Source organism: Diceros bicornis, chromosome 20 (assembly GCF_020826845.1).
Source record: "Diceros bicornis minor isolate mBicDic1 chromosome 20, mDicBic1.mat.cur, whole genome shotgun sequence".
In the NCBI taxonomy this organism is placed as follows: domain Eukaryota; kingdom Metazoa; phylum Chordata; class Mammalia; order Perissodactyla; family Rhinocerotidae; genus Diceros; species Diceros bicornis.
The window spans coordinates 44,193,550-44,213,933 of record NC_080759.1 but is presented as its reverse complement, the minus strand read 5'-3'; the positions used below and the strand labels follow the sequence as shown (position 1 = coordinate 44,213,933).

Sequence of the window (20,384 nt, the reverse complement as noted above, 5' to 3'; positions counted from 1 at the left end):
GAGTGGCCGGTAAGAGAAAAGAATAACTTTTAATTTTCATATTATGTTAAAATAGAAGGAATTTGAACTTGAGTAAAAAAAAAAATCTCTGCCACTTTATTTTGTTGACTTTGGCAAGTTATTTAATCTTTCTAAGTAAGTTATTTAATCTCTCTAAGCCTCAGTTTTCTTAACAGTAAAATGTGAAAAATAGAGATCTCAGAGTATTGTGAAAATGAAATAAGATGATGATCAAGTTCTTGACACAAAGCATGTAAATGCTCTAAAAGTTCTAATACTCTTATCCCCCACAATCTTTCCTAGTGGGTCTAATTTAGTTACTGCTAGACCCACAGATTCAACTTTGAATAAATTCCAAACAAGCCTACTGCTTTATCCAGATTCTCTTTTCACTACGTAAGATCTGTAGGTGAGCTTCCTGTTTCGTTGGGACCTGAGCACACCATCTTGGTTTCCTAAGCATACTCTAGTTTCTCTCCCACTGAGACATTTTTATTTCCCTGCACCCCAGTCTATTTGTCTGCCTCCCTGTCCAAATTTTTACAAGCTATCCTTCATCCATACCCACAAGAGCTGTGTGCTTCCACTGGCTGAATTTTGTATTCCTCATCTGAAAAATCTCACTACCAACCTTGTGAATAAGAATATTGACACTGTCTAGGAATATCTCTGTTATTTCCTATACTTTAGACTGAACGTATTTTATATGCATAAAACCCAAAACAAGACCCAAGTTCACAACGCTGCCTTTGATATATAAGAAGAGTAATCTCCCAAACCATCCTCCTCAATTAGCAATTACAGCTTGCTACACGTAAGTAGTGCAAAAAAAAAAAAAAAAATCAATGCTTTTTGAGTTGGGAACATATTCTCCATTAATGCCATATGCTACAGAATCAATTTCATTATTTTTTCTCCTTTTTAATATTTATTTATACTTTTCCTATTTCCCTTAATAGCAAAGTAAGGGAATGTGTTGCTCTAAGATTCTCTGTGTTATTAATCATAATATATCATACACTAGCCATTTGTCATATATGTTCCATTTGCTAAAGTATGATGATTTCTAATTGCCACTCATAACATTTGGCCATTAGACTTTCTGATCACTAAGTAAAAATATTTCCGTTAAAAAATATAGGTTGATGATTTTAAGAAAAAATGACAAACTAGTAAAATATGAAAAACCATGCAGCGAAAGGAATAAAATGTCCACTTAGTTAAGCATTCTCAGTATTATATACTTTAGTATGTGAACTCAACTCTCCTTCTGGAGTTGGAAGAGGAAAATCATTTTGTTTTGTTTTTTAAACTGTTGATGCAAATGAGTACCTTGTGATTTAATCAAGTTCCTTATATAACCAGTGACAGAAACATTCAGTTCTGTATCGTAAGTCCTAGGAACACTAAACTAATCCTTGAAAATGTACCAGAAACGAAACGGGTACTGATTGGTGTTAAATGTAAGAATGCAAAAGAAAACTAGATGTAACACAAGTGAGAAGTATTCATTTTCAACAAGAAACACAGAGTTATAGAGAAGATACAGGTGTGAATCATTCTATTATCCTAGAAACTGTAGCAATGTTCACCTATGGCAAAACTAAAATAAAATAGAACTAAAGTAATGTAAATAGCATCACTGTAATATCATCTGATACACGGAAGTAAATGAAAATGATTCAACACATAGAATCGCTAAAGAGAAGGCAGAGAATTCTTATGCTAATGAGATGATGTAGCAAATAATGTGGTGGCACGTATGTCATAAATATGAGTCCTAAATTACATCAGAATTTTTATACACATATTTCTTTTTGAATGAACAAAAAATTAAAGCAAGGTCTCAACCTATTGTGAATATTTTACTTTGATAGGAGTTGATAGCATAAGACTCACTGTTCATTTATTGAGTTATTTATATTATTTTCTCTTAGTCACACTGTACATGATTCTAATGGAAAATTGAAATTCTGAAGTCACTTAATTTTTATCCATTAGCTTCTGCTTCCTGAAGACCAAGTATCTAGAAAATTATCACAATTCCTGTGACATTCAATGAAATGTAAGAAATTTTTTTAAAAGCTTCACTAATTTAGACTGAACAGGAAAGAACATACTTTTGGGGAACCGAGGTGGATTGTCATTGACATCGGTGAGGGTGATGTTGACTATTGTCGTTCCGGCTAGCCCTCCCAGCTGTCCGCCCATGTCCTTGGCTTGGATGAGGACTTGGTATTGTTCTTTGACTTCCCTGTCCATGTTTGGCAAAGCTGTTCTAATAATACCTTAAGGAAAAAAACATAATAAAAGATAAATATCACAAATGTCGTGTTTTCTAAAATAAAATAGTCCACAACAAGAAAATGATTTTATCTAGATTCACTAGGAAAGACACGCTAACAAAAATTACATGTTTTTCAAGAAGTGAAACACCCAAAATGTCCAACGGTTAGGATATAATTAAATATGTTATAGTAACAGCCATATAATGAAACATTGTACAGCATTGTGGAATATGGTTAAGGAACAATGTAACAACTCTAAAAGATGGTCATCGTTCATTAAGTCAACCAGGTTGGACATGATTTATACAGAATGATCCTGTCTTTAAAAGAGAATGAAATTGTTAAACTGTGAAATTTTAATATAGATAAAAATACGTATACTAAAAAATTAAGTGGTTACGCTGAGTGTAAGATTTCTAAAGAATGCCATTTTCTTCTTCATTCTTATCTTTATTTTCTAGGATAAATGTATTACTTTACTTTTTTAAGCACATGAAATTTCTCCTGCATGTATTTTATTTTGTCTTTCAGGATTTCTTAATTATTTTAGCCACAGGATTTTTTCACTTAGATCTCATTAAGCTTTGCCATTGCAGAGACATTGTCTCTCTTGTCATCAGGTTACTCCAGCATCTAGGGCAGTGCCAGCCATTTAGAAGGAACTCAATAAGAACGGGTTGACAAACTGACTAGTTGAATGACTGGCTGAATGAATGAATCTATAAATAATTAAATTTCCAGTTACGAATCATACAGCATATATGCATATCTACATATCCGACTATTTTCTTCCCTTGTGTCCAAGTGTAGAACTGATTTATATTTATATTTATTCATAGCGAAATAACTAAAACCTTCTGGATTTGTTGCAATAAAATTATGACTAAATTTTATACCAAATTCCAATCTATAGCCAATGGTTTTAGGGAGACATTGCCAAGCATTTGTCTTAAACCCATGTGTCTTGGTTAGTGTTGTTTCTTAAATAAAGTAGCATATATAAATAACAAAGATCATATCAACTGTCAACACAATGTATAGCATCCAAATCATAAACTGAATATACATCCCCGTTTTATCTGTACTTTCCACTATCAACTTACCAAATGCTGTTCTGTTGCTAATTCAGACTTAACTACAATCTAAAGTTTCTTCTGACCCTTGGCATGAAATAGTTGCAAAAAAGGCAAGCTCTTTTTTGTTGCTACTGCTGCTCTATTCATACACTGGAACCGACACCATTTTAATTCACTCTGTTTGTCCTCTCTCAGCTCAGATTCCTTATGTTTCATTTCCAAGTGTCTTAACTAAGATTCTTCATCTCTGCATCTCAGTGGCCTAGTCCTACATCCCTTAAGCTACATGACTTCTGATCGTTCTATAATGTTTATATTTTTCTAGATAAATGCCTGGGTTTAATTCATGTGCATGCTGTATTGTCCTGTTCTTGACCAGATCTATCTCTACTATCTTTACTCAATTCATTTCCAATGTGAATATATATGATGTCAATATGAATCACATACATATCATTTCCACTATGAATTATACATATAATTTTTACTTTACTCAATTCATTTCTAATATAAAATTGTCAAATATGAAAATTTATAAATGTTATATATATAAATTTTATACTTTATATAAAAATTTATATAAACACTAAGATGCTATGTAAAAGAGAGCAGATAGGCATGATCAGCCTTATTGAAGACTAGATTTTTTTTTCTGATGATTTGTTACAATTGTCATGAAGACTCCAAACTGCCCTGCCCTCCTGCTCCATCCGGTGTCTGATAGGTGACTATCTGCTGATTCTAACCCTCCTTTTATTGTAATGCGGCTCAGTTGGAAGACTGTATCTTAGAATTTAGAGAGAGGAAAGGGTTGTATATGTAGTTTCAAAGAAAATCTCCTGTGATGACCATGACAAGCTTCCCCTTCCCCACCACCATCTCCATTTAAGAACCACTGTCCCAGAGAAATAAAATACGGCATTCACAGAATTTTTTGAGTCGAATCTGGGGAATCAGGCAGTCTGCTAAGTTCAGTGTGAGAAATCTTGAAGTACTGTGGTGTACTGAGAAAGCCCAGGGAGAAAATCTCCTTTTCAAGAAGTTACTCTTTTATGAGCACCCATTGTTTATTGACTGTCTAACATTTAAAACCAAATAAACAAAAATGGACTGCATGGTCTTGAACAAGGAGGAATTTTGCAAAGGACTGGGCTAAAGGGCTTCCATTGTAGAATGTAACTAGCAGAAGAAAATGCTACATTCTGTTATTTTAGTCTTAGGCTTAAGTTCATGCGTCCATCTCTACTTTTCAGTATTTGTATATAAAGGTACAGCGACAGCCTTGTGTGACAATAGCTGAAGCCTAAAAAGAAAAAAAAAACACACATTTCATAAAACAATACAAATACTCCATAGTAGTGATACCACAAACTTTAATTAATTTGATATAATTCTGAAATAAATTGTATTTATTGGATGAAAAGAGTAGATAGGCATGTATACACGGAATTGTGGTATAATTTGAGTGTCTTGTACCTGATGAACTTCCAATATATTAATCAAGATAATTACAGTAAAAACAAGAATGAGTAAAATAATCAGATTTTGGTTCTGCCAATAGAAATGGAAATATATGGTTGCGAGAGTTATAAACTGAAAATAATACATCAAAGGACACTAGTTTGCCAGGGGATACATTCTCCCTTTGCAATCACCCTCATTTTGTATGCAAGCCCCTCAATCTTGGTGGATCTCAGCTAATTTTGTAAAAATGGGTTAACTACTTTGATGATAACATTTCGAGATGAAAATCATGCAATACTATATATGAAAAATCATAAAATATTACATGTGACAATCCAGGGTATGGTTTTATATGACTCATTTCTTGAATTGAGTATTGAATTACAGGATTGAGACATAGGACTGTAGATTCAGTCAACACTTGCACTAACATATATGTTTCATTCACGCACTGCTATTAGGTTTGAGGGTATAATGGTGAACATTCGTCCATTTGCCCCTCCAGATCCACTTTAGATACTTTTCTGGACTTCTCTCTGCTCCCTGGCTTCTGGTTGCCTTAGGTCAATTGGCAGGAGATTGGATGGTATGAGAAGAATGAGGCTGGGTTTTCTTTCCATGGATCCCCCCCACATTCCACAGTGTCTCTGGCCATGGTCCCTCACTCTACAGCTGCATGTGTCTGCAGGCCCCCCTCATTCCTTCAACCCTAGTGTGGTAACTGCAGCCACTTGCTACTCCTTCTCTAGATTCTGCCCTACCCCTTATAGTTTCCCTACAGTCTGCTTGCACTTTCAGAAAGACTCTTTTTATTAACTAATTTCAAATTGCCCAATTGGGTGTCATCTGTTTTCATCTGTAATGATAATTTATAGAGTCTCTGTACAAGGCTCTTTCATGGAATGTACATTTAATGGAAATGTGTTCATGTGAAGTGGTGAGGAGACCATAAAGAAGTATTTAAATAATTAAGCTAATTTCAGATGGTGATTAGTGTTATGAGGAAAATCAGTTCAAGTGCCTTTGAAGATGGTGTCAGAAAAGTCCTCTCTGAGGAAAGGCTTTAGAGCTGCGATCTCAGAGAAATGGAGGAGGTGGAATTGGAAAGGACACAGGGAGGAGCATCTAGGGAAGGAAAGCAGGAGAGCACTGCTCCTTCAAAGAGCATGAGAGGAGCAGTCAGAGGCCAATTTGGCTGCAGCCTACCTACCTCTATGGGAAAGGATGGCATAAAATAAGACCACAGAGGGGGAAAGAAGAAGTAACGTAGAGGTTTTCAAAGATAAATAAACTCTCTGGGGAAGCACTTTGAAAATCAGCAAGTGAGATTACATCAAACTAAAAAGCTTCTGCACAGCAAAAGAAGCAATCAACAAAATGAAAAGGCAACCTTCGGAATGGGAGAAAATATTTACAAATCATATATCTGATAAGGGGTTAGTATCCAAAATATAAAAGAACTCATGCAACTCAATAAGAAAAACCAAACTGATTAAGAAATGGGCCTAAGAACTCAATAGACATTTTTCCAAAAAGTCATGGCCAACAATTCCGAACATCACCAATCATCAGGGAAATGCAAATCAAAACCACAAAGAGATATCATTTCACACTTAGAATGGGTGTCATCAAAAATCCAAGAGATAACAAATGGTGGCGAGGATGTGGAGAAAACAGAATCCTTGTACACTGCTGGTGGGAATGTACAGCCACCTTGGAAAATAGTACAGAGCTTCCTCAAAAAGTTAAAAATAGGGCTACCATACGATCCAGCAATCCCACTTCTGGGTATATATCCAGAGGAAATGAAAATAGGATCTCAAAGAGATATCTGCACCTCCATGTTCATTGCAGCATTATTCACAATACCCAAGGTATGGAAACAACCTAAGTGTGCATCAGCAGATGACTGAATAAAGAAGATGTGATATATACGTGTGTGTATATATGTGTATATATATATAATGGAATATTATTCAGTCATGAGAATGAAAAAAATCCTGCCATTTGCAATAACATGGATGAAACTTGAGGGCGTTATGCTAAGTGAAATAAGTCAGACAGAGAAAAAGACTCTATGATATTACTTATATGTAGCATCTAAAACAGCCGAGCTCATAGAAACAAAGTATAGAATAGCAGTTACCAGGGTATGCGGGGTGGGGGAGCTGGGGAGATGCTGGTCAAAAGGCACAAACTTCCAGTTCCAAGACAGATAAGTTCTGGGGATCTAATATACAGCATGGCAATTATAGTTAATATTACTGTATTATATACTTGAAAATTGCTAAGAGAGTAGCTCCTAAAAGTTCTGGCCACAAAAAGAAATGGTAACTGTGATATGGTGGAGGTGTTGGCTAGCATTATGGTGGTAATCATTTTGCAACATATAAGTGTATCAAATCAATACACTGTATACCTTAAACTTACACAATGTCATATTTCATTTATATCTCAATAAAGCTGGGGAAAATGTTAATTATTATTTTGAGACTATTCAGATAGAGAGAGAGAGAGACAGATAGATAGATAGACATAGAAAGATAGATAGATAAACAATGGATGAATGGCTCTGTTCTCCATTCACTAAGGATTAGAGTCCAAAGGAAGCCTTGGCCACTAGTCTGTTCTCAAAAGAGCAGCCATAGTGGTGAGGTCAGAGTATGACCTGGGTCACAGTGCCCCTCTACTCTGAAATCCTCAGAGACCGTCCAGGTCACTCAGAGTAAAGACCTCACATAATCTCCACCTTCCCCTTCTGATTTTATCTCTTACAACTCCCTCCTTCATTCACCAGAGCTTTGCACACTCTTTTCTCTCTGCCAGAAATGTTCTTCCCGAGGAATACTTATGAACAGCTCCTCCACTTCCTTTATATCTGTTCTCAAAGTCATCTTCATAGGACTTCATTGGTCACTCTATCTAAAATTCTACACTGACTTAGTTCCCTATTGCTTCTGTAATAAATTACCACAAACTTAGTGGCCTAAAAACAACACAAGCTTATTATCTTACAATTCTGGAGGTCAGAAGTCCCACATGGGTCTTGCTGGGCTAAAATCAAGGTGTTGGCAGGATGCATTCCTTTCTAAAGACTTTCTATCTTCCAGAAGATGCCCAAACTCTGGCTCCTGGCTGTCTTCCTTCATCTTCTAAGGTAGCAGCGTAGTATCTTCAACTCTTTCCTGGACTCTGACTCACTTGCCTCCCTCTGACCCTTACAGGGTTACATGTAATTAAATTGGGCCCATCCATATAATACAGGATAATCTCCCTACCTCAATGGCAAGTGATTAGCAAACCTTAATTCCATCTGCAAATTTAATTCCCCTTTGCCATGTACTGTAGCATATTCCATGGGTCCGGGGATTAGGATGTGGACATTTTTGGGAAATCATTATTCTGTCTACAACACATATACCTCCCCAGCATGTCATATGCTCTTTCTCTACTTTATCATTTTCTCCTTTGCCCTTATTGCTATTCAAAACACTATGTATTTCACTTATATATATTCTGTTTGTTTTCTGTTTCCCCAAATAAAGTGTATATTCTTGAAGGTGGGGTTTTTGTCTTTATTTTTTCTTCCCTGCAGCATACTAGTTCTAGAACAATGCCAGGCATATAGTAGGCACACAATAAATATTAGTGAAATAAATAAACACATTAACATTAGCTTAAGTAAACAGAGAAAATAAGCATGCATCTTTCAAGAAAGATTATGATTTAATATATTAATAACAGTCTTGGATTTTATTGACCAAAATACTCTGGATGTAATTTTGAGTAAGATGGAGTTGTTAGTATGTACCAATGTGTATAATTGGTGTATTACGGAAAAAAAATCAACTTAATTAAAGGTTATTTTTGCATCCAAAAATGATCTCTCTTAGCAGATCACAGACTCTAGTGTTGGCCATGTCATAGTTAACCTTTTTAAATGATCTGAAGGAAGCATTGATGCACAAATCTGTTAGGAATAGCTAATGGATGGTAGGATAGCAAAAATAATGACATTAAAGATGGAAACCTTTACTTTAGCAGTGATGATGAAAGTTCCTGTTTTCAATTCCACAGCTAAATTTTATTTAAAAACAGTTGTGAGAGGGGGTCAGCTTGGTGGCATAGTGGTTAAGTTTGCCTGCTCTGCTTTGGTGGCCTGGGGTTTGTGGGTTAGGATCTGGGGAGCGGACCTAGGCACCATGCATCAGGCCATGCTGTGGAGGCAGCCCACATACAAAATAGAGGAAGATAGGCACAGATGTTAGCTCAGAACCAGTCTTCCTCACACACACACAAAAAAACAGTTATGAATGACCTGCTTTTGCAGCAGTTTGTATGAAAAGTTACTGAGTTTCATTTCATTACAGTCTTAAAGAAGCTTAAAATGTGAAATAGGTTTTTCAAAGCCAGTGCATTCTTTTTTTTTTTTTAAATCTCGTTTCTCAATTGCTTTTTGAACTGTTTTTTTTTTGTTTTTTATAATTTTATTTATTTATTTTTTTCCCCCAAAGCCCCAGTAGATAGTTGTATGTCATAGCTGCACATCCTTCTAGTTGCTGTATGTGGGACTCAGCCTCAGTATGGCCGGAGAAGTGGTGTGTCGGTGTGCGCCCGGGATCCGAACCCAGGCCGCCAGCAGCAGAGCACAAGCACTTAACCGCTAAGCCATGGGGCCGGCCCAGCCAATGCATTCTTAAAGAATATTAACAAAAATGTGTCCATCACCACACAGACGTGGTGTATGTTTTTTAAAAATTTGTTGCCAATAAGTATTTTGAGGACAAGAAGAGTTATCAGGTTATTTTCAATAAGAAGGAAATTTAGAGACCGTGTGGTCCACCTTCCCATCTATAATGTGCCGTAGCTATTCTTTAGGATTTAGAAGTCACTTCTTCAGGAGTTCTTCCCTCAAGAAGTTTCTCCTGCCTCCATCAGTCTATATCTAGTGCCCGGCAATAGCGTGATTTATCATAGAATTTTATTCTACGAAACTCAAACGTTATCTTCTGAGGACCTGAGGACCTCCCTGCAATAGATGCAAATCTACTTGAGGATCTACTTGATTCATCTCAGTACCTCAGTAGCAAAGCACCTGTCAGGCCACCGGTTATACATAAATGTGCATCAAATGAATTAATAATAATCAAATCCAGCACCACTCACTCATGGCTCCTCATCTGCGTCATCTGCTTTAACACGTCCGGGAATGTGAGGCTCACAATCTCAGGAGGCACGCCTCTTATTTATGGACAAGGATTAACATCTTTTTTTTTTTAAATATGAAACGAAAATTCTTCCTTCCTGTAACACATACCAGCCATTGACAGCCCTGTCCTCCCGAGCAGCACAGAATATAAGTTCCTCTTCTGCATGACAACTCTACAACTTTCTAAAGGCGTGTACCACATCCCCTTAGAGGATTTTCCTTTCAAAGCCAAATATTCTTAGTTCTAGCTGCTGATGTGTGCATTCCAGGATTTCTAAAATAAGGCAAGTGGAGTTCACACAGAGTTCTCGAGAAGTGTGACAGTGCAGAATACAAGGAAACCATTGTCTGCAGTACATAGTCAAGTAGTTTTACTATAATATGCAAAATATTACATAATAGGTAACGTGTGGTTTAATCTTAATAACGGTCTATTTCTATGACACATTTTTCCTCTTTTATATTTATTAGCATCCCTTGCTGTCCTTGTTCTTGCTATGGCCATAATCAGTCCTTGTCTTCACGTAAAAAGTATTAAACGAGTGATAATTTGTGTAAGCAAATCTTCTTTTATTTTGCCCTTGAAGAAAGAAGAGTATTTATCTTTCTCTCACCAGCGCCAGGTGAGGTGTTTGAATCCCGTAAGACTTTACTGAGTTAATATCAAAAGCATTTTCAAGCCATAAAACAGTGCAAGTATTTATATAGTAGTTTAAAGTATTAGCTAAAAATATAGTCTGACCAATGCTTTAACTGTAATGTGAGGCTTTAAAACACCAACACATTTTTAAAGACCTAAAAGAATTAATATCAGTCAGGATATTGAAGGAGCTTTCATTTAGGACATAGGCTTGAAGATTATAATCTGTGAATAATAGGTGATGGTTCGATTCAAGGAGTAAAAATCTTGAGATAGCATCAGTTCTCTCATCAACCTTTATCAGATTTCTCTAAACAGAAGCTAGGACAGGATTTCAGAGCATGAGATATAACAATGGTGAATATAAAGAAAAAAAAAATAAAGTAGCTCATGCATGCAACTCCATTCTCACTCAACTGTTTTCATACAACTTCTACAAATGTGCATATAAGTACATAAAAACTTATAAATGAACATTGCTTTTGACAGTGCACTTAAATGAAAAGATATTGATGAAAAAGTTCTGGAGATGGATGGTAGTGATGATTGCACAACAATGTGAACGTACTTAATGCCACTGAATTGTTCTTAAAATGATAAATTTTATGTTATATATATTTTACCACAGTAGAAAAAATTAAAGTTCATAAGTTTAAAAAAATGTTTAGAAAAATACATATTATCACCACATGATATATGAAATAGCAATGTCTAGTTACCCAACTCAGACTAGTTTTTGAAATCATAAAGGGTAAAAACTAAACACTTTTAAAGAACTTAAACATAAATTAAGTCATGGGATCAATCTTTTATAATAATGTTTGTTTTCCTAAATGAAATAATTCTATCATCAATGCTATGGAGATGTTTAGCATTCTGATTTCAGGCACTGGATAAAATATTACAATGTCTATCGTTTAATGTTTTGTACATTATAAACATTTTTCTAATGTATAATGTGTAATAAACATTAAGTATAAAAATATATATATATAATATGTTAATATGGCAAACGTTTTCATGTTTTATAAACATTAAGCATAAGTATAAATGTTATTTAATGTTTTAATATAGCTACATTTTTGAGTTTTTAAAATATCATTTAATAATCATTTGAGGCATATACAGGAATGCATGTAAATTTTAACTCACAATAAATAGTTTCATACTTAAGCCAAATAATCGGCAAATTAGCCAATTTTAAAGTAACTGTTATTTCTGGGCTTATTTCATAGAATGCATTAATTTATATTGTTTATAAATAAGCTTGCCATATTCACTTGGATAGAGGTGCTAGGAATGTCAAATAGCAATAGCAATACGGAAATCTTTTTTATTTTCTCTTTCCAAATATATAATAAATGGTTATTTTTATCTCTTCATAAATATTTAGGCGCCAGAAGTTTTGATGATACTCTTCCTTTAAAAATTATTTTAAACTGTATTCTACACTCAAATGTGGAAAATTTTAGATAATATTAGCTTTTCATGCATTTTATTTAATAATAGCAAAAGGAATCATAAAAGGAAGCTATATAGCTGGAACAAATGGAGACTATTTCTGAGAAATGGCAATTATCCTTGATTTTTGATTTACTCTTATCTACCACAAGGTGATAAATTTGGCAGAAAGTCTTCTTAATGGGTTCTGTGCACGAAGAACTAGTTATCATTCTATTAATGAAGTGCCTCATCATCCAGTCTTTTCCTGTCTAGTGGTCTGAGGCGTTGTTAATATCAAGACTTCTGTCTCCAGTGAAAATCAATGCTTCAAAAAGTCTGTTCCATAGTTTATGCCAGAATTGTTTCACCTTTAGTTCTAAATAATCAGCATTACATAAAAATATAAATACACAATTATAAAAGTCAGATCATGAATATACATACTCTTCTGAAAGATAATACTTTCTAAAGGCATTAGAATTCATCTAAAGTTGATACTGAGCAAGTAAAGTCAAGGGGAGAGCAAGTGTTTTGACTCATATAATTATTGTCTGCCTAGTATTAATATGACAAGAGCAATTATTATCTTAACCCATGCTTTATGCTTAAGTTCATCTTTGTATGATTTTATCTTGCTTTTTTTAGTTAGATGTTGGCTCCATTTATACTTATTTCACCAGTATTAAATCATTAACCTTTCTTCTGCCACACTTATTATGAATATATAAACTCACCTACTCTGTAGAGTTAATCAGTGCAACCCTGTAAGTATATCTCATACTGAACTACCCTCTTCACCAGTCTCTACACACTCTCCTTTCTGTTTCTTCCATCTCCTCTGTCTCCGAGGAGTGCTTCTCAGAGGCTGAAGGGATCTGAGACTGAGACATATATTGTCGATACTTCTGTTTCTGGTCAGATTATCTATTACAGTAAATTTGGAAAAGACAGGTAGTTACGTAAGAAAAAATAACCCATAATGCTCCCATCTGATAAAATGATGTACGATATTTTAGATAACTTCTCTTCATTATTTATCTATACATTGAGCCTATTGTCCAAACCTTCTTAATTCCTCTGGAACTTTGTACCATCATACACTTAGTTGAACAACTTCCCCAAACTCTTTCCTCAACATTTTTTCCCTTTTTCCTACAAACACTATGATTTTCCCACAGTTAAACAACAACCACCACAAAGCTTCCTTAACCCCGACATTATCAAACATCTTATCTTCACTGCCATACTTTTAAAAAATAACCTATATTGTAGATGTAATTTCCTCATCATGCCCTCATTTTTAACATTTGACACTCTGACTTTTGGTGTCTGATCCTATTTCCAAACCAAAAGAGCTTCTTTCTCCTAACCTTTCTGGATTCTCTTCAGCACCGATGTTCCCTGCTTAAAGGACTGATGTTGTCCTTGTTACAATCTATTCTTTTTTAAGTTTACAAAAGTGAGCAACTCCCTGCCTTATTCCCTTAACTTTTTGATGACTTCTGTCCCCCTTTTGGCTTGGTGAGGAGGGTAAGAAGTGCGGCGAGAATGGCAGGTTCAATTGACAGAAAGTTTGCAGATTCTCTATTTCCACTTAATTGACTTTATGTTTCTAGGCAACATTAATATATGGTCAATTACTAATTAACCTATATCTAATTGGTATTCTAGATTTTAGCACACACTCATGAGGAAGCTTAAATTTTGAAATGTTTAGCCTATTTGCATGTCTAGTGTCTGAAATTAATACCTTTCAAATCGATGTCGCTCTTTAAAGATTTATTTACAAATTGAAAAAGTAATTTATTAGTTCAGTATGTTGACTATTTATTCCATTATTTTAAGCCAACGTTATAAATACTATTGAATTCAATATGTGATATATTATGTGAGATACAAGAGTTGATAAAATAACTATCATTGTGGAGTTCCTGCTTTAATTGGGACATGGAACACCTATTTTGATCACTGATCAGCATGACTGGTCTTAAAAACTATCCAACATTCAAAAACAGATTCACTAGAAACAGGGGACCTCATTTCATTTAAAAGGGAATCCAAATCTTCCTGCATATACTCCTGCCCTTTCTATACTCCCCATAGATTCTTATATATTTAGCTTTGAAAACTGCAATTTAAGTGGTTTGACTTAAAAATGAAATTGGCTTCAAGAGCATCGACCAGAAAAATTAGTGAGCTTGGTGTTCCAAGTTTGTCAACCCTCTCCTCTCCCCTGTTAGAAGCATAGGTCTAAATGTATCCAAATCCACCATCCCTAACCATTAAAGATAGCAATAGAAGCTCCATGATTTTACCACATGTTGACAAGACCCCAAACTGAGTATAATTGAACCCAATCAAGAAAACCTGAAATGAAAAGCTATTTTAGCCAGAAGAATCAAAAACCAAATAAGGCCAGATTTTTGAAAATTTGAAGTGAAACATACAGTGAATCTCTAACTAATGAATTTGGACTTGACACATATATATGAAATGGCTTATGTTTGAACAAAGTTCTATTCAAAAGATAGTTCTGCAGCAGCAGGATAAGATTCTATCTTCCTTTGCTTAATGTGCAGCACACTGAATCTTTATTGCAGTATTAGAATAGGCAACTTCCACGCCAAGACTTAATTAAAGTTTAAATATTTGAAGGGGTGGTGATAATGTTGTCTCTAATAAAAAATTTACCTGTCTTGGGATCAATAGAGAAATAAGGTTGTCCCTGAAGAATGCTGTAAACGACTCTGGCACTGTTTCCATATGTCGGGTCATCTGCGTCCGTGGCCTTGACCTGGAGCACATACGCACCTGGAAAATGAGACAATATGACTCTAGCATCTTTGTTTTACAGAGGTCAAGGTCATGTCTATTATCTGCTGGACTCCATTTTCCTTTGGAATTTGGCATTACTGAATGATTCTGTGAGTATATGATGCCACCGATAATAATTCAACTATTATAACCAAAATGTTGGGCAACAATATAGCTGTTAGTGCAAATGATACATATTTTAAATATCTATTTTTAGAGCTGTGTCCATTTCCAGTACCTAGATCATTGAACTGAAAGTCATCACGATAGCTTTATTGATCTGTGCACCAAAGAAAACATGACACTGCTTACATTAGCTCATCTGCTCACTATAGATGATTTAACTCCATGATTAGGATATCAATAGAGAAGCTAAAAGGTTTAAAGGCTTACTGAAATTAAGAGGGTGTTAAGTAACTTGCAATTGCAATTTAAAAATCAACAACAACATACTAGCATTAGGAAGGCTTTAAATAGGACAGAACATTTGAGAAATTGAGGAACTGAAAATAATTGCAATTATAGTCACAGGAGTGCCTCTATGCCTTAGGACTGAATTAACCTAAGGGTTCATTGACATAGGAAAATATTGAAGACAATCCAAATTATCTGTAGCTTTTCTCATTTTTTGACACCCTGTCATATTATTTATGTACTAAGAGAAGTTGAAGGGAGAATTTTTATCTTATATATACATAATCATAGTTAAGTTTTTCTCTAAGGAATTTTTAAGTGGGTATTTCTTCTTAATGTCATGTTCAATGTTACCATTCTGCATTGAGAACAAAGTAAAATCAAAAGTATCAAACTTGACATAAATAAAATCAGTATGTCACTGATGGTTAGAAGGCAGTCTTTACTGAGCATAAAGGAAGTGATTTGTACATCCAAATTTACACAATGGACAGAATGCATCTCTTGGAGACATTCAAAGTGACTGCCCATCTTGGGAATACAAGGTTGCTCCTTTCCATTCAGTAACTCATTCAGGCTTTTCTCTTAAGGCAATACAAAATAGGAACAAACTATATCTTAAAGGTTTACCCCAAAATCTAAGAGAATGAACCATCTCTTTGCCTCTACTTTTTTAAAAAGTAATAATGTGTTAGAATGATGAAAAAAGTAAGAAATGATAATTTTTGGTAGATATTTAATGCCAAGGCCTTTATTTTTAAGATGCTTTGGTGAATTCTAGCTATATCAACAGAGGAAAAATATGTTTTATTACAGCAACGTTTCCCAGGAAAGGAAATTTCTGAAAGGAAAGTAGGCAACCATTACTAGGATGTCAAGAGTGATAACTGATACTACCCGTCATCATCATTATCATCATCATCATCAATATTTGTGCCATCATTAATAATTATTTGCCAAATAGGCATTGGGCACCTCTATTAAAGAGTCGTCAAAACTACATCCTCCTTAATGCTGTAGGAAGGAACAGTTTATCGAGAATAAATTCCTCTCTCCCCTCCCCTCTTTCCACCTGGATCTTCACTACCACTTCATCACACATGTGTTGTGCAGGCAAAGTCTACAAATATTAAACAATGCCCCAAATCTAGATATAAATATTGCAGTCAAACAGCTATGGACTGTTTTACCCTGAAAATACGTTTGAAGAAAAAAGTATTTTATTTGCCAAAAAATATTAAGTAACAAATTTACTAAACTTTTACCTAACCCAGACCACACGCTCAATGGGGAACAAAGATGAACAAGATAGTATCTTTTCTTTTACAAAAAACCTTTAGTAAGCATTTGAAAAATATTTCCTCCCAAAAGTAGTATTGCATTCTTTATATTAATCATTTTTTTCTTTAAAGCTCAAATATTAAGAGAGCACATTAAGAAATAGCCCCGTAAGTCATAGAAGCATCAGATATGTGTCATTTAATTCCACTTCGTGCAACTCAAAAGGAGCAGTGGATAGCAAGAATAATTGCACTTGTAGCATATTTCTCCAGTTTCATCCACAGTATCAAAAATGATTGCTCACTCAAAGTAGAGATTAATTCTGGTTTAGTGAAAAAGCAGATTGCAATATGTTATCAGAAAGTGCGTAGAGCTGCCTCTGTAGATGTTTCCAAGAACACAATTAAACACCATTATATCAGCTTGTTTTACTGGTTGCTCCATGACTTTCACCTAACCAACGCAAAAGAGAGATTTCATACTCCTTTCGTTAAGAAGACTCAGTTAATTGCCTGGAGCATGTGAATCTCCAAAGACTACCTTTGTCAGTGCTTATATAGCATGCCAGTTCCTGACACTTTTAAACACTGAATACCCAAGAGTTAGGAGCAAGAGGCTGTGGTTGGGGGCCATGCTTAACGTGCAACAAGGCAATAATATAGTCAATGATGTTCACAAAACTGGAGTAGACTTCTTGTATGTAGCAGTCATCCCGGGATTTATTCTCTTATCACTGAAATACAGGATGACAATATAATAACTCCCAATGTTGAAGTGCAGAGAGAATGTAACTCACAGAGAAGCCATTCCTTTATTAGCAGCTAGAGATGGAGTGCCGAATGTGCAATGGAGAGTATTGAATCACTTCAATTTTCCACGTAATACTGCTCTGATTAGTAGTAAATTAATTAATGTAATTTTTAGTAACCATTAAAGCTAATACTAAAAAAGTTATTTTATAGTAACAGTAAAATTAGCAGTAAATAGTAATACTAAAATTTCAAATTTACAGTAATAGTAAAATTCTAAATTTTAAGCAGTCTCTCAAAAGACAATGTGTATAATATATTAATGTATACATTTGTATGTATGTATATATGTGTATATACATAAATAACGGAGCAATGAACAGAGAAATTGATCATTAAGAGTTACAGAACCATCATGAAGAAAGAACAAGCATTAGGAGAAGCCCATTTGATATAAACTGAACACCAAATAAGAGTTTTGCTAAAACACTTAAATAACTGAGTTAAGTTCATATGAAAACCAATTTGGATATCATTTTTGTATACATATATGTATATGTTAAAATGTATTTGGAAAATCAGTTCCATGTTGTTAAATTCACAGTTATAATATGATGTGATCTCAATCTTTTGCCAATAAACATTCACTTCATAACATTTTGAATAAAAAATATGTTAAAGAGGGATACATTACCTACATGAATTAAATTAGTCAATATTCTCTTCTCCATTTTATGTTGAAGGCACTAATAAAAGACATGGTGTTTGACTTATTAACTGCAATTTGAGAATTCCTACACATGATATTTTATATGTACGTTCAGGCAGTGCACATACACAAACACAGAAAAGTGGTTTAACAGTTTTCAAGGACTTTTCTCAAAGTTATGAGCATGCATTCATCTATTCAGTCAGTTATTCATTTAACAAAGATTCACTGACTTTCCATGATATGCCAGGCACACTGTTCAGGGTACTAGGGAAACATCGTGAAGAAAATGGAGAGGCCAAAACACTCAAGAATGATGTTCTATTTAGAGGAGAATGGGAAGAGCAACAGATTTTAAAATAAACAAATATATAGATAAATCTAGATGTAGATGTAGATATAGATACAGATAGATATGATGTCCCATTGTGATCAGTGGTAAGAAATGAAATACGGCAGTGGAAAGAAAGAGAGTGACAAGGTAAAGGATTTTCTATATGATGATCAGGAAAAACAATTTTGAGAAATGTCATTTATGTGGAGACCTGAATGAAGTTTTTTTTTTTTTTGAAAGTTCATGCCATGCAGAGGGAACTCTAGGCACAAAACAGTCCTGAGGCAAAGGCATGTTGGAAGTGTTGAGGGGAACCTCAAGGAAATCAGAGCCCCCCTCCCTGTGGATTGAAAACAAGATAGAAGAGAGAGGTGATGCTGCAGCCACTGTTTTTAAGCCACTGTTAGGACTTTTCCAGTGTTCAGCTACCCCTCCAACATTTATTTATCTCATTATAACTATCTATCTATCTGTTTACCTACTAGACTATATTTCAAATTTCATTTATATGAAAGAGATGGAACTATTCACACATTCTTGAACCTTACTTTACTCCTTAAATAGTAAATTGGGATGGGATTTTATCTTTATAAAAGCACATAAACATTATTAAAATAATAAATATTATTACATAATAAAAGCATATAATCATTATTTTTAATTAATCTCCTTTTAGTGGACACTCTGTTTAGAAAATTTTGGGTTTTTTATCTATTACCAAATTTTGCAATTGGTAAATTCATACCATTGAGATAGCCGGGTCAAATAGCGTATGAATTCAACATAGTGATATATATTGTCAAATTGACTACCGAAAGATTGTACTAATTTATGTTCCTATCAACAGAGTCTATTTTCCAGTTTTTTCACCATGTTCATTGTTCTTAATTTTTAAAATATATATTATGAGTGAATTTCAGCACCTTATGTTGATTGGTCACTTTTATTTTGTGTGTATTTATTTATTTTGTATGTAAACTGTACTCATATTCTTAACCCATTTTACTTCATAGTTTATATCTGTCTGTCAATCTATCTATTGAAAGTATACTTACTAGCTTATTTTGACTTAGTTTGTAGTCTTTTTTTTCATTTTGTGATCATTTTAAGTGGTTTTCTTTTATGTGTATATGTTTGTGTGTGTGTACATGTATGTATACTTATCTCAAAAATACTGTTCTATAACTGTGTTTGATGAGATTAGGTGCTTTTAATTATCTCTTCTTCCTAAATTCTGTTAAATGAGCACGTGAGCTCTGGAGCCCAGAGCAGGCAAGCCAGCTTACTTTCATAATGAACCACACGTAGCCTACTTTTCCTTTATCTGTGTCACGTGATAGTCATGCTTTCTTCATTTGATCATTAAGATCATCTTTATGGATCACTAAGGTCAATATTATCAAGACAGGCGATGACTTTTAGAAATAATCTGACGTAGCGTCTGCACTTTACAATTGAATAATTGAAGCCAGTAATGTTAAAATCATTCTTGTTGATACTAATGACATTCTCATACAAAATGGCACAGAGGTAGGAGTAGAACTGAGCTCTACTAACTCACAATTTCAGCAAAAGTAGGCATTAATTCGTTGATTCATTCATTTCTTCCTTCATTCAACAAATGTTCAGTGGTACACACCATTCACCAGGCACTACGCTCAACATACAGTAAAAAACAATATATTACACAATTATTTATTCCATCAAATGGCACTTTCAGCATGGTTGTTTTATAGTCTATGCATTTTTTGCATTTGGGGTAGTACACAAACTTGCTAGAAATACATTGAAAATATAAGTGGATTATATTTACTCTATGGCCTCTATAAAATATGTTTTAATTTCCCAATTTAATTTAATATTCTGTTCATTGAATATGTTCTTTGCTCTTTATCGCCCCAGCCACTGTCTCAGCTAGTCTGGATTCTCACTCTCTCGCACTTGGAAAGCTAAAAAGCATCTT

The 20,384-nt window shown here is 34.4% G+C and overlaps 1 protein-coding gene across 2 annotated transcripts in view; it reads right to left on the bottom strand.

The window, feature by feature from the left end:
• CDH12 (cadherin 12) overlaps nt 1-20,384 on the bottom strand; it is a 285,437-nt gene that overhangs the window by 81,519 nt on the left and 183,534 nt on the right. The window contains exons 3-4 of one of the 2 annotated variants that reach the window (XM_058564303.1): nt 14,812-14,931; nt 2,121-2,288 (exon numbers count right to left, since the gene is read on the bottom strand). In XM_058564303.1, the coding sequence (XP_058420286.1) occupies nt 2,121-2,288; nt 14,812-14,931 (288 nt within the window). The remainder of the gene's footprint in view (nt 1-2,120; nt 2,289-14,811; nt 14,932-20,384) is intronic. The other variant, XM_058564304.1, reaches the window with a different exon arrangement.